Below are 20,968 nucleotides of genomic sequence, written 5' to 3' on the forward strand. Positions count from 1 at the left end.
TAATACATCTCGTGACAAAGAAGAAAAGAAAAACAATATCCAACTCCGTACAAGGCCAATTTAGGAAATTGAACTATATTAGATTGAATCAGACTATCATAGATTTTTATTTTGACCAAACTTAGAATACTTCAATCGAATATAAGCTTTATTTGGGATTGCTTTGGAAACCTTAAAAATTCATTATGAAATAATCAAAAGCTAATTTAGATATTTTGTCAAATTAAAAAAAAAAAATCCAATTCTTCAAAGAATTTAAATGCTATGGAAGTTGATTTTAAGAAATAGTAGGAGATAAGGTTTAGTTTGGTAGTGATTCTGAGAGTTATAAGATCAATGATAAAAGAATTTTTGATTATTTAGGTGTTTTAGAAAAGTACAATAATGTTGATTATTTAAAAAATTTGGTAGCTACGAAGCTGCTTATAGGTCTTCGAGTGACTTTAAAAATATATGATTTTCTCATAATCAATATTGATATATTTAAATTTTTAAAACTCTTAATTAATTGATGTAATATTACATATTTATATTTTATTCTATCAAATAATCATACTTAAATTAAAACTCTTTTAATTAAAATTACTGCCCTCGTTAAGTATCCATTGTTGAGGAAATCATCCGAAACTTAGATCCCAACTACAAGCTTCATCTTTCTCTTCTATACTTGGCACCCAAAGTAAATTAATCCTCATGTTGAAGGAATCATTTCTTCCAGTGTGTGGTGCTGCGATTTTATTTATTTGTTTTTTCCTTTTCATTCTCTCTCTTTCTCTCTCTCTCGTTGTTGGGCTGTTTCTGAATAGTTACAACCAATAATTGATGTCTATCATGTACATCGTTGTATGATAATCTTTTTCTTTATATATTACTTTCATTTTCTCTACAAATTCTAACATGAATCAACTAGTTTAATATCTAAATTAAATGTAATACATATATTGCCTATCTTATTTTATTAAACTGGGGTTTACATTTGAAAATCATTGGATCATATTAAAAGTTAAAATTTAAAATTTAAAAAGTAATATAATATAAATTTAATAATATATTAAAATTTTATTTAGAAAAAATAAAATTAATAAAATATAATGATTAATTATAATTTTATAATTTAACATTTGATACAATCTAAAAGTTAAAAAATAAATATATATATTAAGAATTTTATTTAAATCTGTCTATACATATATATATATATATATATATATATATAAACAAATAATATTTTGACTGTTAAGTATTTATTTTAAAATGGAGATTTGAACAAAAAAATAAAATAAAAATCATATGTTTTAATACAACACTTTCTACCATTCATCAAAACAAAAAAATTTCAAAAATATTTTAAGTTAAGCATTTTTAAAATTGAGATTTGAATATAAAAAATCTTAAAATCAAATTTAATATAATTATTGATCATTTATCGTATATTATTTAATTTAAGTTAAAAAGTATCATAACATAATTACATTAAAATTTATTATTATTATTTTTTTAAAATAACTTATATACACTATGTCTATTTTAATAATTATAAAATTTACATCAATTCAATTTAATAAGTTATTAAACATTTATTTATAACTTTTGCACCTTATAATATTTTTATTAATATAAGTTACTAAATATTTTACTGATTATTTTTTCAGTACAATAGAATTTGATTCTTTATTAAGCACAATTACAGTTTATTCTTTTAAATTCTAAGTATTATCAAACTAAACTTGAATATTATATTCTAATTCTTGCTTCTTCTATTGGCTACAATTAAAGTACCAATTTTTCCCTTGTTCATGAAGCTCATATATATATATATATATATATATACTTTTTTTCAATTTCTATTTTAAATAAATGAGCTTTGGGACATTAACTAATTTTCCCTTTGATATAATTATAGTGAATAAAAAATTATTATATTAAATAAATATTTAATAATATTACTTATAGAAATAAAAATTAAAAAAATTACAATATCATTTTTATTCATTATATATAGTTACATAGTTAAACATTGTTATTCATAAAATGATTAAATTTTGATTTTAGAACTGACAAATTTTAAACACTTATTTACCAAATACTTTATCTTTTTTTTTCTACAACTATTTTTTATTCAACACAGTTAAAGTTGATTTTTTAATAAGTTATAACAACACCAAACTAAGTCTTAGTATGGTTTAACATTTTAAATAGGCCCTAATACAATGCAACGCAATATGATAATTTTTTTATATAATAAAAGTAAAAGATTTGAACTTAGATCATTTTTCAATAAAATAATAAATTTTAACACTAAATTGTCGTTACTAAAACACAGTATAAGCAACATGGTATGCTACAAATATTTTTTATTTTTTATTTTTGGTGGAATCAAGGTACAAACCAGCTATGGACTTATTTTTTGATGGTTTTGAAATGATACTAAAAAATAAATATCACTTTATTATCCCCTGTTTCTCTCTCAATTTTTACATTTGCATCAAACTTGAAAAACGACGGAGAGTTTCATTTAGAACCCTCAAGTTGACGGGGCCTCTCAAAAGAATTAGTTTTAGAGTATTTTTAAAGGATTTTTTTAAAAATAAAAAGTATATTATCTACAATCAAGAATATATTTTTAAATAGGTAGTGAAATTTTAAAGGGAACTTCAATAATACTTTTTTTTTTTTTGTCTTTATCTCTAAACATTTATTACTTTGTTTATATTTTATCCTTGTTTTTTTTTTTTTAAATTCTCTTTAACATTTAATATGATAGTATTATGGAAACTTATACTATATTAAATTAAAATAATATAATATTAAAATATAAAAAACGGATTTAACTCTCCATATTTGAAAAACTAAAACCACTTTTAAATTAAAAAGTGAATATAAAAAACTTAATAAAATCCTCCATTTTTAGAAGTTCTTTTCAAAACAAATAGTTTAAGGTAAATAAAAATCTATTAGAAATACTCTTATTTAGTATTTCATTACTATTTTCTAATCAACCTGCAAACATACAAAGGAAAAAAACATATGAATCCAAAATTACATATTTTTAATTAACATATTCAATCTAATTAATTTATAAATTCATTATATATATATATATATATATATATATATTTGTTTTTGGAAATTATCGCCGCCGTGGAAGTTGTGAACATGTCAAGGGTCATCTTTTGAGGTGGTGAAGTGGGCAGCTTAGCGTGGTGTGAATTACGATGGAGGCACCCCACAATTGACCGTGCTCCTCAGGGGCTCCCAAGAACACAACTCTTTGCCTCTCATAAATTGGTGGGATCTATGTGGATCACTCTTAGAAGCACAATTCCTGCTTCTCACAAATTGATGGGATACTGTGGGATTTACTTGTATGAGTTTTACCAATTTTATGAGAGGCAGAAATTTGTGCTCCAGAGAGGATTGAAATTTTGTTCCCATCTAAAATAGTTTGACATGTCAATGACCATCACCTTAAATGGGTATATTGTTTTTTAAACCAAACATAATGGTATCTCCTGGCTAGGAGATGGTCCTTTTTAAGACATAAATTTGTATTTTGAATTTTTTTTTTTTAACAATAATTTCAATATCAAAAAAATAAAATAAAAAACAACATTGTTCGGTATAAATTTGTTATAGGTAAAGCGAATACCAACCCAATCTGCAACAGCTTCTCCATGGAGTCACTTGTCGTAAGCATATCCAAATTCTATTGCCTAAATATATCACATCAATGGTGCTTCATTTACCTAAGGGATGCCAGAATGTTGAAAAGTGATATCTTAATAAAGTAGGACCAAATTTTCAATATTCCTAAAAGTAGGTACTCTAATCACAATAGAATGGATTCCATGTCTATTTGTTAGAAGAGTAGTATGTACGAACAACATTTTACTGAAGTCCTGTACAAGTTCAGCATGTCTCTATCATTGAAATTTTGCATGTATAAAATATTCTTTGTAAAATATTCTTGATGCAAGTGGGTAAGTAACTTTCAAAGAAAAATCATAAATTCAACCCCAAAAAAAAGGTCCAACAAAAATTATAAAAAGGCAAAAGAAATGGAAAAGCCCAACAAGTTATATAGTAAGAAATTAAATTCACGGGACCAAATGTATGACCCAGTTCTTTTTTTTTTGGGGGAAGAATTTATGACCCATGTTCAAAGTGGCCCTTATTCGGTTTTCCTTCCCATCTAAACCAACGATGAGGATCACCCTTAAAAATAATTTCACACGAATGTTTTACGGCATGAGTCACTTGCAAGTTGCAACGGAGTTTACGCACAACTAAAACAAAATCTTATTAATTATTATTTATTTATTTATTTAATATTCCCATAACTAGCTAATTATGTGTCTCTGCAGGATAGCTAGTGACAAAAATTACTATTTTCTTATATAATAACCCTAATTGGAATCGCCAAAGATAAACACACACACACATATATATTGCTAAACATATAAAAAGAACACCATATATCTCACACAAGCAAGCCAACCAGGGAATGCTTGTGGGTTCTTATTTATTGGACTACTAGAATATTCGAACTGGGATATTCTTTTATTGTTTTGACAACAATATATGATATAAATGAATTGAGATAATCAATTTACATATTTAATACAATAAATTATTGAAGACATTTTTCATATATGTATTAAAGACAATTTAAGCTGGAGTTCAATGCAATTGTTAGAAATTAAAAAATCACATGCAAATTTGTTAAGTATCTTACTTTTATGTCCAAATATATATACATATATGAGTAATATATCAAGTATTAAAATATTTATCATCTATCAAATGCAATATGCTTAAAATACTATTGATTAACATATTCATATAATTTAAACATAAAAAAAAAAAACCGTTAATAAGTGAATTAAAAAAATAAATCAATTAGATACTATCACATCATTTGAAAAATAAATTTAATAAACATTTTAGTAAGTCTAACTTTATTGTGCATATATATGTACTTTATCATATATATGTATATGCATATGTACATATATATATTCATATAACTTAAACTTAGAAAAGTGAACTTTTAAATGAATAAGTCAATTAGAAAAATAAACCAATAAGATGTTATCATATCATTTGGTAAATAAATTTGATGAACATTTTGATATTTTTAACGTTATTGCATATATATATATATATATATATATATAGATAGATAGAGAGTGTCTAGGATAAGGACCGACCGCATGACTTTCATCAAGATAAAAAACGTGATAAAATAAGGATCATTGGATTTTAACACCTGGCATCAACAGTCCAGCTTCAATTGCAACTTTCATGTGAGAATTTTGGCCAAATCTGACAAAAAACCCTTTCATGATGTGTATTTTTTTTTTTAAGAATATACTCAAAGAAAATATGGAAATTACCCAGTTGCTAAAAGAGTGTATTTCCCAAACAATTTCTTTCACATCTCCAAAAGAGGCTTGCAGGTTGTCTTTGTTTGTCCTCTGTTAGCCACTAATTCTGATTTGGTTTGTAGAAAGTTTCTTCCCTATGACCATCACCAAATCCTTTAAATTCATTAATAAAGTCATCATCCATGGATTCCCTTTCCACAAAGCAACTCTTTTTCCATCTTTCCCATCATCCAGTTCTTGTAGATGATGGAATTATGGTAAGAAAAAAAAAAAAAAAAGGAAGAAAAAAGAAAAAAATAAAATCCTTTGTTGCTTCCTCTAAATAATTGTTTTTCCAATTTACATTCATTATTTTAGTTTCTGTTAGTAGTCATTGTCAAAGTTCATCAATTGGAATTTGGATTCATGTTTTTTTAAATTTTATTATTTTTGATGCTTGGTAGAATTGAGGGAGAACATATTTTATGGAAACAAAAAAAAAAAAATAATTTAAACATAGAGTAACATTATTATTATTAATATTATTATTATTATTATTTTCGTTAGAGGTGGAGGGATTCAGATCATTGATGGAGAAAACAATGATTTTTCAAACCAGGCTGTCACTATTCCTCAATTTTAGAATATCTTAATTTCAAAACTTTCAATATTTATATAATTGTAATTTTCATACAATTGTGTTAAAAGAAGAGGTCAATAAAATTATCGTCTCACGTTTAAAACAACCAAACTGAAGTGAAGTCAAAACATAAAACTAGAATGAAAAAAAAAAATTACAAAACATAAAATCACCATCAAAGGACAGAGGTCAAGTCAAAATGAAGAAGTGGAATGAAGCAATGGCAATGAACGGTCGTTGGAACGGTTGGGCTGGAACTAGAAGAGGAGAAGAGGAGTGAGCGGGTGCATTCGCAAAGGTGACAATGGTGGTGCGAGCTGGTGGATTCGCAAAGGTGACAATGGTGGTGTGAGTTGGTGGGTTTGCAAGGATGGTGCGAGTTGGTGCAATTGGGAATTTTGGCAAAAGTGTTTCGAGTTGGTGAGAGCAGGAATGTGAGCTGCTGCAAGTGGGAATGTTAGATTTGGTCAAAATTCTAAAGTGAGAGTTGCAATTGAAGCTGAGTCACTGATGCCAGGTGTTACAATCCAATGGTCCTTATTCTATCACGTTTTTTGTCTTGATGAAAGCCATATGGTCGATCCTTATCCTAGACACTTTATATATATATATATATATAAGAATTTCCTACTACGTTCTTTTCTCTTTGATGATATAAGTGAGTTGAAAATTTTGTAGTCATTAAAAAAAACTAATATAATGATACCTCATATGAAAGGAAAAAAAAATAATTATCTCCAATTAAAACCACCCCCAATAACTATAAACGTACATTTTTTATCCAAATTGAACTCAAATGGCTTTATTTAGGACCTTCAATAGTATATCCTATGGATAAAAAATGCAGGAATATTGGAGTTTCCCGAAGTTAGAGCTCTCTCATAACTTTCTCAAGGGATAGTAGGGCCATTCTAGTATTAGAATTACATTTTAAAAACAATTTAAATTATAATTTGGATCAACAATGAATAAATTCAAATTTGGATTATAATTCAGAAAATGGATTGTCCCTGTATAAATCAAATATGATCAAATTTAAGTATTTAATTCAACATGAATCAGGTCTAAGGCTTAGAGAGAGTGGGAGTTTCTTACCAACAAATGGTTCTTTCATATTTTTTGGAGTACCTTTAAAAATAACACAAAACAATTTTAATTTGTTTTTGGAGTAAAATGTATTTTAGTACCTTCTATTTTTAGTTTTTTTTAGTTGAGGGTCTGTAAAATTTTTTTTTACAGATAATACCCTCTACTATCTAAATCATTAAAATCAAACGGTTTTTGTTAAAAAATTGATCACGTGAGTATCACGTGACAAATAAATTAATTTTTTAATAATTTTTTTAATGGGCTTAAAAACCCAAAAAAATAATCAAATTTATTGTGAGTCAAATCCTCCCTCACTGACCGGCTGAAGACCACCACCAGCCATGGCGACTTCTCCTAAGCTTCGTTCTTTGTTTCTTTTTTTCTTTGAGTTTGGGCTTCCATTAATTGTTGCGAAAAGCTTAAACGAACTCGATTAAAGACTAATTTTAGATGACAAGCAGAGGAAGATGAAAGAGAACTCTCCGGCAACATCAACACTCCTACAAAATGTGTGATGATGAGGAATCTTGGGGTGGATGGGGTGCTTATGAATGTACTAAAAATTCTTCCTTCCTTGTAATCTTTTCTTGATGTCTTCCATTTGTAAATTTTCTACTAAAATTTAGGAAAAAAAAATTGATAGTGAGTGGATCTTCTGAGATGGATGTAAAGTGAAGATTAGAAATTCGGTCAATGCTATGTGATGAGGTGGCACTACAAACTTCTGAGATCTAAAAAATAAAATCCCAAATGTTGCACAAAACATAAATTGTTTCCCCCAACTCTACACTCTGAGCAAGGAAGTTTTTGCACCATTGTCAAAGGTCTTACTAGGGATTTAAAAACTTTAGAAAAAAAAATGCAAAATGATGAGCAATCTTTGGAGAAGAGGCTCGGAATCTTATTCGTCGGATCCTCTAACATCGGCAAGCGAAGCCTCTTTTCTGTATGTTGTTTCTTTCATGTTCTCTTTCTCTTCGTCTTTCTTAAATTCCAATATGTGTTTTTTTGAATCTCTATAGGTTTTCAATTGGTTTTTTGTCTATATAGCTTAAAATTTATTTCAAATAATTGAAGAAAAAGGTATGTTAATTTGTATGTACTATATAGGACTAGTTAGTGTGGATTTTGAAGATGCACTGATCAAATTTAGTCCAAAGGGGATTATATTCTACAAAACTGTTAATCCAATTTATTGTGATTCTTTTTTTTTTGGTTTTTAAGCCCATTAAAAAATTATTAAAAAATATAAAATAAAAAAATTATTAAAAAAATATAAAATTATTAAAAAATTATTTTATTTGTCACGTGATACTCACGTAATTAATTTTTTAACAGAAACCATTTGATTTTAACGATTTAAGTAATAGATGGTATTATCTGTGAAACTTATTTTTACATACCCATAATTAAAAAAGGCTAAAAGTAAAAGGTACTAAAATGTATTTTGTCATTTGTTTTTGTTTCAGTCATATTTGCATAATAAATGAAAATTAAAAAGGGAAAAGTAAGCCTTGGACTTTACATGGGAGTGGGATACAATATGATAAAGATGATACTTGCCTTCATATTACTTTCTTATCAAGTTTAGATTTTATTTTTTGTTTCTAGTTTGCATCGCTGCTCACAATTGAATAGCTACAACATTTTTTAAAAATATTAGCAAATAAATAAAATAAACTAAGTAAATTTTTTTTAAGATAATGTAGATTCTATCATTGATAAGATAGAAATGGAAATGGAAAAAAAAATAACACAAGATCTTCATCTTTAGTAATCATATATGACATTTTATAAGTAGTTTTAATTTAGGATTGTAAATAGACTCGAATATCATGTGATCAGTTCAATTTTAACTTGCTCGAAATTGACTTATAAAAAAGAAAAAGAAAGGAGAAGCTAATCTTGAGTAAAAAGAATTTTGTTATTTGAGCAATGAATCATGCTCTTGAATAGCTTAGAAGCAGCTCAAATTTGTTATTGGTATATATCTATATAAAAATTATATTGAGAATTTAATCAGAAAAATATTTCTTATGCATAAATAATATTTGTTATATTTTGAATTTATTAATTATTAATGTTAAAATTTTTTATTTTGAGAAAAAAATTTAGGAATGGTGTTTTCAATTTAGAATTTGAAGGGTTTTAAAATTGTTTAAAAGTTTAGAGATATTCGATTTAGATTTTAAAGAAGTTTATATGTGTTCAATGATATTTAATTCAAATTTTAATAGATTTTATAAAAGTGTGTTAAAATTCAGATGTATTCAATTAGGACTTTATAATTTTTTAAAAAAATCTAATTTAAAAGATTTTAAAAAATGATGAATTTTAATGGATTTGAAATGATTTTAATAGTGAAATTGTGAAAAAAAATTGTTAATATAAAATCCAGCCTTAATCCCAAAGGTTTTGTTTGATTTTTATAATTTTTTTATGAAATTTATGAAATTTCATAAAAATTCATCAAATCTTTTAAAATCTATAACTCATTTTAAATTCACTAAACTCTAAATTGAATACATTTCTTTAAATTTTTATATTGTAACGAACCAAGTCGAATTAAATTGAAGTTTTTCATGAACAAATAGAGCTGAATTTAAATAAATTATTTCAAAAATTTTCAAGCTTAAGTTGAGGTTAAGCACTTTTAAAATCATATAAGTTGAGCTTAAAAATGCTAACATTAAACTCGACTAATTCATTTACACCTCCATTTGCGGTTATCATAAAATAGATTATAATCTTTCATTAATATGATCCATAGTTAATTTTTTGCTTTTTAAATAATTACTTTTAGGTTTTTTAGATTGTTAAACACCAAAGTGGTAGAATTCATTATTTATTTATTTATTTTTTTATAATGATCCAAGTTTGATCCTTTCCACATCTAGTATGACAGTATAATATTTTCAGGTTACATATAATTATCTTTATGTTAATATGTGGGTACTGTTTTAGGTTCTGTGAATGAAGTTAAGATGCATTTAAATGCAATAAAGGTTTAAAAGACCCAATTGAATACTGTTCACACCTAGCTCAATGAACTAAAACCCTAAAACCAATTGAATATTATTCACATCAAACTCAGTGAACTAAAACCATCAAGCTGACTCTAGCCAAAAAAAAAAAAAAAAAAAACATCAAGCTGAAGAAATGGATTCTCTAATCAAGTCGACTCAACTACAAATCTCTCATGCTTCAGGTATATCTATAAATTGTTAATGTTTGTTATATAACATTAATGGACTTTTGAGCTGTATCCTTCTCATTATTGAAAGAAACATAATTAATCATGGATCCCATAGTATTAATTAGAGATTTTAATTGATTATAACTTTTATTATGACAACCATATATATAAATAACTCGTAAAATACCATATAATAACATAAGGAGAAATGCATTCATATTACTTAGATATTAATTACATGGTGGAAAAAGTCTACACCTCCAAAATGCACTAGAACCACCTAATCAAACTTCAATTACAAAATTATTAATATTTTCTTAAATAATAATTTAAAATTCAAAATTTTCAACTTCAATATAGGAAAAAATGGTCAAAACACTTTTCCTCATTTATAGATTAAAAATTCAATCTTCCTTGAATAAAGAAGAAAAGATTGCTATCAACCAAGAAAAGAAAACATAGTCAAAAAAGAAAATTAAAGTATATTACAAATAATTGTTTATCTTGTTATATCAAAAAGGATGACTACTTTTATTTTTTATTTTTTTTCTCAAATAAAAAATACTACAATAGGAAATAAATAAGCCATCTATTTTGACTTACATTTAGCAGTGGATTGTATATCTATCATGGAAAGCACCTGGAAAGGTTTTTTTATTTTATTTTTATTTTTTAATACGTATATTGATATAAAAAGACAAAAAAATATTTTCCATGCACATTCTATTCTCAAACCTGAAGAGGCTGACATCGAAAATTCGACCACAACAGCAACTTCAAGTCATGTGGCAGTTTTTTAAAGATCCAATGGGCCCCGAATCCAAATCCACTTTACCAAAAAAGGCCTATTGTTAATGTGCCTGTCAGTCAAATTACTATGTACTTGAACGCACTACATAAGTGCTCACAGTAAGAACCTTCCCTAGACTGCCATGTGTCATTTCTGCTAGTTTTCTTCGTCGTTACCAAGATTACGGGTTGCATCAATGATGTTAACCCCTGCGACCGCCACGTGTACTAATCTCTCTAAACCTGATCCGTTTGATTGTTTCCCAGGCGGCTGCCCAAACTATTAACCAAGGAATAGCGTGTTTAAATCGAAATCCACCACATAAACCCACCTGTTTTACACGTCTCCAAAGAAAAAAAAAAAAAAAAAAAAGAGAAGAAAAAAAAGAAAAAAAAAAGAAAACTACCTTCCTTTTTATTTTTTATTTATTTCCTCTGAACCTTATTTCCCCATTTTTATTTTATTTATTTATTTTGTAAAATTATTGGCATTGTTTTCTTTGTTTTTCTTTCATCATAGCTGTACTTACATCATATATATATATATATATTTTTTTTTGACATTCTTTTTTTTTTCCCTTTTTTATAATAGTTGTACTTCCTTCGCTAAATTTTTTTTGACATTTGACTTCTGAATTTCGTTTTAATGGTTTAGGTTGGTCTTTAATCATTTTTTTTTTAATTTAATAACATTTTTGTCTTTAAATTCTATTTTTCTATCATACTTTGTTTTTTAAACTATTTTATAGTTTATTGGACCCTTTTAGAGACCAAAGTAGGCACTTTAATGTTTAAAATTTTAACAGTTAAGAAACATGCAATATATTTAGTATAATAAAATATTGAAATTATGATTATTGAATTAGACAATTCCATAAAGCTCGTACATGTTGCATTTGTATATTACAAAACAGTTAAAAAGTATTGCAAAAGTAGTTTAAAAAAAATTAAAATTTAAAGATCAGAATGCAAATAAACAATAATTTAAATACCAAAGTTCTTTCTTCCAAAAAAAATAAAAATAAATAAATAATACCAAAGTTCTGTAAAAATTCAAATTAAAGGATCAAAATAAAAAAAATTAAAAAATCAAAGTGGAATTATAAATATGGTTTAAAGATTTTTTTCTTTTTGAAAAAATTATAGTTTAATGGATAATAGGATTAATAATCCTATTATTTATTTTTACAAAGAAATAGTTAATCAAATTTTATACTTGGCGTTCTTTCACCGTCAGTGTCTGAAAGTGCAGCGTCTTGTTGGCTTGTTTCTCATTTTCTCTATATTCGGTCGCCATAGATACTTCCAAAATGGTCGAGGAGGACAAATAAATCAATTTCTAATCTATTTTTTTTAATAGAAAAGGAAAAAAACAATTTCCATTTGCCTTTTTTTTTTTTTTTTTTTTACCGTTTTGTTTATTTAATGTTATCTTTATTTGTTTGATTAATTTTCCAAGTGATCTGAGAGGTCGAGGCGATTGGAAGACAGGGGGTTTCAGGAATATTTTTGGAACAGGAAGGAAGGGAGAGAGAAGCTTGATTTGGGGTTTGTTTTGGTTTCCTGGGGGAATTGGAAGTGATATTCGAGATGGGTTTTTTTAGTACTGTATTGGGTTTTTGTGGATTTGGAGTGGGAATTTCTATTGGTGTTGTTGCTGGATATTTCCTGTTCATCTACTTCCAACCCACCGATGTCAAGGTCTGTCCCTTTCTCTTGCATTGTATTTGTATACCATCATTTTCTTTTTCTTTTTTTTTTCAGTTACTTTGTGATAATTACTATGTTTGTTCATATTCTATTTTATCTGTTTATCTGGGTTTTGTTTAATTTTTTGTTTGGTTGCCGAGAAAGTGAAATAGAGCAATACGAATACATAAGTGACGGGATGAAATCAAAGATGGTGCAATTTAATTTGTTTGCTTTGTTTTCTTACCAAACGAACTGTCTGATTTTGAGTATATGCGTTTCTTGTCAAATATTATGTAGTCTTGTAAAAGTGATTGGTTCTGCTGGGTCATTTTGTTTGTTTGTTGTAGACTAGGCAACGCAGTCTGCAAAAAACAGAGTAACTTACAAAATCTGGAAATGAAATGTCAACGATTTTAAGGATGATGCATATAAAATTCTTCATACATTGTTAGCCTCCTTGATCCTATTTAGAAAATATTGTTGAGTATATATTTGCACAAAGGCGTCTCATGTCCTCTTTTTGTTATTATTATTATTATTTTTTAATGTAAAAAATTCAAGTTCCTAGTTGTGCATTTTAAAGCATTGTTTTCATCTCTATGCGGTCGCCTTGTAGTAAATTTATCTTGGCTACGTGATTTTAGATGGTCAAAATATCAAGTATTTTATGCGCCTAGAGACTGGAGTGTAGAAAAGAATCAGCTATGCAATGAGCAACAATTTAAGGTGGCTCATACACTACGTGGCTTCATTTATGCCCAACTTACAGAGGATTGAAACCTGCGCATGGCATGTATGGAGTGGTTTTACAGGAAAAGAACAATCCTTAGCATATCATTCATAATTTACTGAGCTATATGCGCACACTTGGGAAAATCTTGAATAGATGTTATGTGAAGTTTTTCATTTTCTTAAGAAAATTTCAGAGTTATCGTCTGACAATCCAGATAAATTACAATAATTCGCATAAAAGTTTCTTACTAAGAAAGCAAATTATCTCATGCTAAGAATGAGTTATTGTAAGTGTTCAAAACGATAAAGAGAAATAAAAAAAACATTAGACTTGCTGTATTTTGCCAATTTTCAAGAATGATGACATCTGCATTTATTAAAGTTTGATTGGTTGCCTGCGAACTGGTCAGGATCCTGAAATTCGTCCATTGGTTGAACAAGACTCAGAGACTTTGCAGCGGATGCTCCCTGAAATACCTCTTTGGGTGAAGAGTCCTGACTATGACCGTGTATGTAACTACCTTTTTCTATTGCACATTCTTGAGCTTGATGCATTGTATTTGAGATTTTCATTCTTGTTGCTTCCTTTATTTTATTCTTTTTTGGTTTCAAGGTTGACTGGCTAAACAAGTTTATTGGATATATGTGGCCTTATCTAGACAAGGTAATCTTTACGACAGATTACTTCTGAAATTTATTCCTTGATTATTGATTTTCATCAATTTTGATGGATGTTTTTTATTGTTATTTTGTCGTTTGCATTTCCTTACACAGGCAATTTGCAAGACTGCAAGGGATATTGCAAAACCCATAATTGCTGAGCAAATTCCGAAGTACAAGATAGAGTCAGTTGAATTTGAAACATTAACCTTAGGGTCCTTACCACCTACTTTTCAAGGTTAGACATCTGATAAACCTGTTTTCATAGTTTTCTTGTTTCTGGAAACTTACTCTGTGTGCAGCTTGATTTCTATATATGAAAATCTTGTAAATGAGAGCATGATAAATTAATTTTGTAGATGAGCATTGAGTATAGAAGATGGTTTAATGTCCATTAAAGTTTAAATTAGTAGTATTCATAAAATCATAGCTGTACAATGTATACAAGACAGAAAGATTGGGTAAAATTATGAACAGATACATATGACTAGAAATTGCACTTTAAGTTAGTAGTAACTGAAAACTATTGTTTTGCAATCCATATAAGGTGGAAAGAGCTGTAATATTGTTTACATATATATATATATATATATATATATATATAAACTATACCTAGACATCACACTATCTGAAGAAGGTAAATGGTTGGTCAATAGGACATTTTTGTATGTTTTATTTATTTATTTCATAAACACAGAACTATGTATATTTCACTTATAATACTTTTTCAGCCAACTGTCAAACAAGAAAGTTTAATATATGTCATCCCTGCTGCTTTTTTCTCTTTCTAATATGTGACTCAATTTCCCTGATTATTTTCAGTATTCTGTTTCTTTCATAGAATGACAAGAGTACATAAGTGATGCATTTTGATTTGATATGGTTGTAGAGCTAATAGACCTTCAAAAGTTGGTTTTATTTTGTAGGGAAATTTACATTAACATTCCCTTTGGTTATTTATTTATTTATTTTATATTTACCTTTCTTGTTTTTGAAATTATCTCGTTAGATTTGAAATATTTTGTATAGGCACTCCCTCTGTCAGTTGAACAGTGCCACTTTGGCTGTTCAATGCATTTTTTTTTTCTCTAAATGAAATATTACCTTTTTCTTTTCTGTATTAAGGAAAAAAAAAAAAATCCAATTTTTATATGTTTAATGTTGATTAAATTAAATGTAAATATGGTGCTTTCTTTTAATGTAAAAAGTTTTGTTATATAACAGTACAGAGGGGGTTTCAGTACACTTGCATGTAATTGTTGTTCAAGTTGGTCAATATGTTTAATAATGTTAGCTTAACCTATAGCATTGTACAGCTTCTTAGAGACTTGCATCTTCCCAGATGTATATACACTAGGGTGCATTGTTCAAGGTAATGGCCATTATGCTTGTTTCATATTGGAGGTTTCTTAGGGACTCTTGTTTCTACTTGATTTATTTAAATCTTCATTATTTGTAGATCAAAGCTGTTTTGTACTAAAATTTATATGGTTGATTTTATGTATTGTGTATCTTGTAATATTTCTACATATAAGGTTTTTTGGAACTTGACATTCAATTCTTCTGCTCATTTTGTTCTTGCCAGGCATGAAAGTTTATGTCACTGATGAGAAGGAGCTGATTATGGAACCTTCCATAAAGTGGGCAGGAAATCCTAACATCACTGTTGCTGTAAAAGCATTTGGATTGAAAGCAACTGCACAGGTTATTGATTGTTCTGCTGTGGAAGAAAAATGTTTTAATATGGTTTACTTATATTTTGCATTAGAGGGAGAGAGATTCTGCCTGTTGATGCTCACTGTTTTGTTTTAATTTCAGGTGGTGGATTTGCAAGTTTTTGCCTCTCCGCGTATTACTCTAAAACCATTGGTTCCAAGCTTTCCTTGCTTTGCAAAGATTTATGTGTCTCTCATGGATAAGGTATGTAAGACGGATAAAATTAAATAGTAATTTAATTACGTTTTAGTTGCATGATTGCTTAAGGATAGAAAAAGTATCATTTGTAGATATAATATATATGGTTTGTCCTGCTGCATATCTTATGTATCGGTTGTTGGATATTTGCTTTCTTAGGGTGGACATTGAGGGCCAAAGCCCACAAACAAAAGTTGTGGGATAATGTTCCTTGTCTAGGAGTACCTTATTCAAGTAATATGAGTGTTAGAGAAATGATATTTTGGTCCATGATTTTGTGGCTGATTTCAAAATTTTCAAAAATTAGTTTCATAAGAAAGAAGACTTACAGAAATTAGTTGTCACTCAGTGTTCTTGCTTTTGCACATTGGAACTTAACGCATAACCAGACTTCAAACCTGGTACTGGGGTCCTTGAGATATGAAGTTAAATTTAATTTGATCAAATTTATTGTGAGCACTGCCAATGTTTTCAAACATTAGTAAGTGCCCTTGTTAATCAACAGGACATTGTCAATCACTTTCTTAGGACTATAAGATCAATACTTTACATCATGTGACTCAGTTTTGAAACTGTGAGCTTATTTAGATGGCATTCTAAATCAGCTAAATCGTTTCTTTCTATGGTAAATTTGATGCATTTTGTCATTATAACTTGTCAACCCTACATTTAAAACTAAGATATTTTGTATTAAAAAATAAAATAAAATTGTTAAGATGTCTGGATCCTTCTTTGGTTGGAACCTTTTGGTGATAATTCATAGAACACTAATATGAGAGTTCCTTCGCTTATGACTAATTCTTGTATCTTCTTTATTGACTACTTTGTCTTTTGTTTCGCAGCCACATGTTGATTTTGGGTTAAAGCTTCTAGGGGCTGATCTTATGTCAATACCTGGCCTCTACAGATTTGTCCAGGTATGATGCATTGCTGTATTTCTGTTCTATGTGCTACCCCTGCTCTCTCTCTCTCTCCAACAACCCCCCAATGCGCCCCCCCTCTCTCTTTCTCCCCCCTCACCCCCTCTTCCTCTCTTCTTTTCTGATTTCCAAGTGGATATGGAACTGCATAAAAGTTTTTCTTTCCAGTGAGGGAGTTTTATAAATTTTTTCTGCATGGAATTTTATGAAGATACTTTTTTATGACCTAGCAATTCTTCAAATATCAAATCTAATCATGGAGACCATGTGGTTTGCATTCTGCTTCTCTTCACATCAGCTTTGCTGTTGCAATAATTTTTTTTTTGAGCTGCATTGCTGCTTATTGTTGTAGTCTTGTGTGGCACCTACCATTCTAGAGGAATTTTGTTGTTGAACAAAATAGTCTTCTGCAGCTTGCTTAGCACAACATAATGCCGGATTATACATGAATGCAAAAGAATGTTTGATAATTGCAGTGAATATAATTGATGCATTTATTGTATGGTTGTTTTTCCATTTGTTTGAGTGTAACAGTTCAAGTACAAAGATCTGTGGGCGAATGGTCTATGCGTTGGGTATAAGCTCCTTGTTGATTTTGAATATTGGTCATTTTATAATGTGAAGTGATTGCTGTTAAGTTGGATAATAGTATCGAGAATTTAAGGTGTTTCTGTATTTGTATTATGTTCTAGCCCCGTCATTTGAGGAGCTAGTTTAATGATTTGGTCCTGGTGTTGCTGGTTATGTTTTCAGTTTAATTATGATTGTTGTTTAAATTTGTCTAAAAGGGTTTTCCTGCAGGAGCTTATCAAGGATCAGGTTGCCAACATGTATCTCTGGCCCAAAACCCTCGAAGTACCAATTCTAGATCCTGCGAAGTATGTTTTGCATTCCTCTAAAAGATTGATGGTAAAATGAAAGTTACTTACAAGGTTTGGCTGACAAAATTGATTGATGTGTTAGAGCCTTGAAGAGGCCTGTAGGAATCCTGACTGTGAAGGTGGTAAGGGCAACAAAGCTGAAAAAGAAAGATTTTCTAGGTGCATCAGACCCTTATGTGAAAGTCAAACTCACTGAGGATAAGCTTCCATCGAAGAAGACAACTGTCAAGCACAAGAACTTGAACCCTGAATGGAATGAGGTATTTAACTTGGTTGTAAAGGATCCAGAGAGCCAGGCTGTGGAGCTTCTTGTTTATGACTGGGAACAGGTGCTTATCCAGTTTTATAGTAAAAGCTTGTCTTCCTTTTTTTAATATTGTAAATCTGAAGCTGTGTACCCCTTTTTAAGGTTGGCAAACATGACAAAATGGGTATGAATGTAGTTCCTTTGAAAGAACTCCCTCCTGAAGAGACCAAAGTTATGACTCTTGACCTCCTTAAAAATATGGACTTAAATGATGTTCAAAATGAGAAGTCACGTGGGCAGCTTGTTGTCGAATTGACATATAAGCCTTTTAAGGAGGAGGACATGCCAAAAGAATTGGAAGAAACGCAGAGTCTACAGAAGGCCCCTGAAGGCACTCCAGCTGGTGGAGGTCTACTTGTGGTCATTGTTCATGAAGGTCAAGATCTTGAAGGAAAGCACCATACCAACCCTCATGTGAGAATTCTTTTCAGAGGGGAGGAGAAAAGAACCAAGGTATGAAGATAGCCTTAATTTAAATATTTCGCATTCTAAAACTTTTGGTCTGCTAAAATTTGGATGCTCTGGATAGAGAATCTGTTCTCTATCTGTGGGCGGATAAAAGAAACAAGTTATGGAGATAGCTATAGTTAAATATTTCTTTTAAAACCTCCAGTCTGGTTAAGTCTTTGGATGTTCTGGATGGAGAATTTGTTGTCCATCTTTGCTCAATATGATTAGTGTTAAGTTATCACTGTTTTCATAAGCTTTAATCTGTTAGGAAATGGCTTCAACTACGTATATAATGCTATCAGTTGTGAAGTGTGAGTAAAGAGTGATAATTCTACCAACATAGACTAAAAAGAAAAGGTAAAATTTGTTTTTGTTTAAGAATTATAGTTGCCTTTCTGTAATTTTGGTCATTCTCTGTTATCAGCAAAATAAAACTCAAAAGTTATATAGTCATTGTAACCTCTAATGGATGAAAAAGAAAGTAACAATGAAATTATAGACATCCAGAATTCATAAGCAAACATTTTGTAAATATTTTCACTCTTATGTAAAGAGGGAATAAATAAAAACTTCATATTCGTTGATATTGTGATATGTTAAATTGTTTACGAATAACAACTTTTTGCTGCTACAGCATGTAAAAAAGAACAGAGATCCGAGATGGGAAGAGGAGTTCCAATTTATGCTTGATGAGCCTCCTAAAAATGAGAAACTACATGTGGAAGTTGTCAGCACCTCATCAAGAATAGGCCTCCTGCATCCAAAGGTATATAACACATGGCGTGCACCTTTTATTTATCGTAGCATCAAAGAACAGTGCATTAGAATGGATCACATTTCATTGGTCGTTATCATGGATCTTATGGTATACTCCACTAATTTTACAACTGCATGTCTTTGCTGCCTCGAGAATATTATAGGTTATATGTGTGTCACATGCTGTAGGAGGAAAAAGGGTAGTGAAGCTACAAGATTATGGGTAGTGTCTGGTGTGCAAACCCTATCCTCAGGATCATAATGCAAATGATAGTACTTCTTATTGACCAAACTTATTTTATTTTCAATGAAATGACCGTGCTAGAGAAGGGATTTGCAATTAAGGTTTAGGTTAATGCATCAGACACTTGTTATCCATTTTCTTTGCTTTGATTTTTATTCTAATCTTTGAGTGATTTCATGAGAGAAAGGAGTTTTTAGTTTTGGGCCGCTGCATAACTGATCATCTGAGTATAGTATTCTTGTGCTTTTGATGCATGAATTGTGTGCAGTAAAAATAATAGTGATTTTCAGGTCCAGATGTTGGGATGAAATGAAACTTCTCATTCAGACCTGAAAGACCGATTGAAAGAAATCAGATATTGTCAGAAAAAAGAAAAAAAAATAGTGATAAATATCAATAGTTGTGAGTTGGGAAATATTGTCATGTCAAAACAAAGAAACTGGAACAAGAAAATTTAATGAAAATGTTGTAAAAATATTTAATGAAAAACTTAGGAACTGAAAAAAAAAAAAAAAAAAAAAAGGAAATTTTTCTTAATGTACCTTTGAATTGAATTTGACATATACAGTACAGTCATGCAGCCATTGGTGCGTTCTATTGCATAGAATGCAGTTCTTGTTAGGTTGGGAATAAAAGTTAATTGTGGGATATAATTAGTGGTATAATAAAATAGTAGTCGTACATGTTTGGAACTTGTTTCCAAATATATTCTTTTTTGGAATATAAGAAGGAATTTTCCATGACAGCGATTAGCGAGAGGTCAAGAATTACTTTGTGAAATTATGGTTGGTTGGTAGTAATTCTAGAATTGTTTGTGGCTTCTTGTCAGCTGATTTATACAGAAGGTTTAGAAAATGAATCAATAGTTTGCATTCTTATGTAGCTTCTTTTCTTCCGGGGTACGTAAACTGTGTATGTTTCTTATGTAACAGGAAAGTCTGGGTTATGTTGATATCAGTCTTTCAGACGTAGTTGCCAACAAGCGAATCAATGAGAAGTACCATCTTATAGACTCGAAGAATGGCCGGATCCAAGTTGAGTTGCAGTGGAGAACTTCATGAGCTTACAATATGTTCCTTTTTCTTCAATGTCTACTATATCGATACCAATCTGAGAATAAGATAGTGCATCACAGAAGATAACTTTCATCTTTATTAAAGTACATTGATTTGTTTGTTTGTTTTGTGTACATGAGTGCAGTAATCAAACTGATTCAATTCTGTAACTTTTCCTCGTCTTCAAAGATTTTTTATTTTATTTTATTTTTTAAAAGATAACAATACAGAATGATTTGTTTAGCTTCTGCTTGTTGGTTGCAGTCTATTTGGATCA

At 29.2% G+C, this 20,968-nt stretch overlaps 1 protein-coding gene across 2 annotated transcripts; it reads left to right on the forward strand.

Annotated features, from left to right (window-relative positions):
* Positions 1-12,303: 12,303 nt before the first annotated feature.
* On the forward strand, positions 12,304-20,934 carry LOC107404480 (synaptotagmin-1). Of its 2 annotated transcripts, XM_048481334.2 has the most exons (13): positions 12,304-12,781; positions 13,417-13,565; positions 13,915-14,013; positions 14,118-14,168; positions 14,279-14,402; positions 15,750-15,868; positions 15,983-16,084; positions 16,921-16,995; positions 17,800-17,876; positions 17,962-18,208; positions 18,289-18,639; positions 19,271-19,402; positions 20,569-20,934. In XM_048481334.2, the coding sequence occupies exons 2-13, from the start codon at positions 13,482-13,484 to the stop codon at positions 20,695-20,697; spliced, it is 1,590 nt and encodes a 529-aa protein (XP_048337291.1). In that variant the 5' UTR covers positions 12,304-12,781; positions 13,417-13,481; the 3' UTR covers positions 20,698-20,934. The 2 variants fall into 2 exon arrangements, with proteins under 2 accessions (XP_048337291.1, XP_015866917.2); XM_016011431.4 differs by lacking the exon at positions 13,417-13,565 and having other exon boundaries at positions 12,305-12,781.
* The last annotated feature ends 34 nt before the right edge of the window (positions 20,935-20,968 follow it).

The sequence above is a fragment of the Ziziphus jujuba genome, chromosome 9, assembly GCF_031755915.1.
Source record: "Ziziphus jujuba cultivar Dongzao chromosome 9, ASM3175591v1".
Lineage (NCBI taxonomy): Eukaryota > Viridiplantae > Streptophyta > Magnoliopsida > Rosales > Rhamnaceae > Ziziphus > Ziziphus jujuba.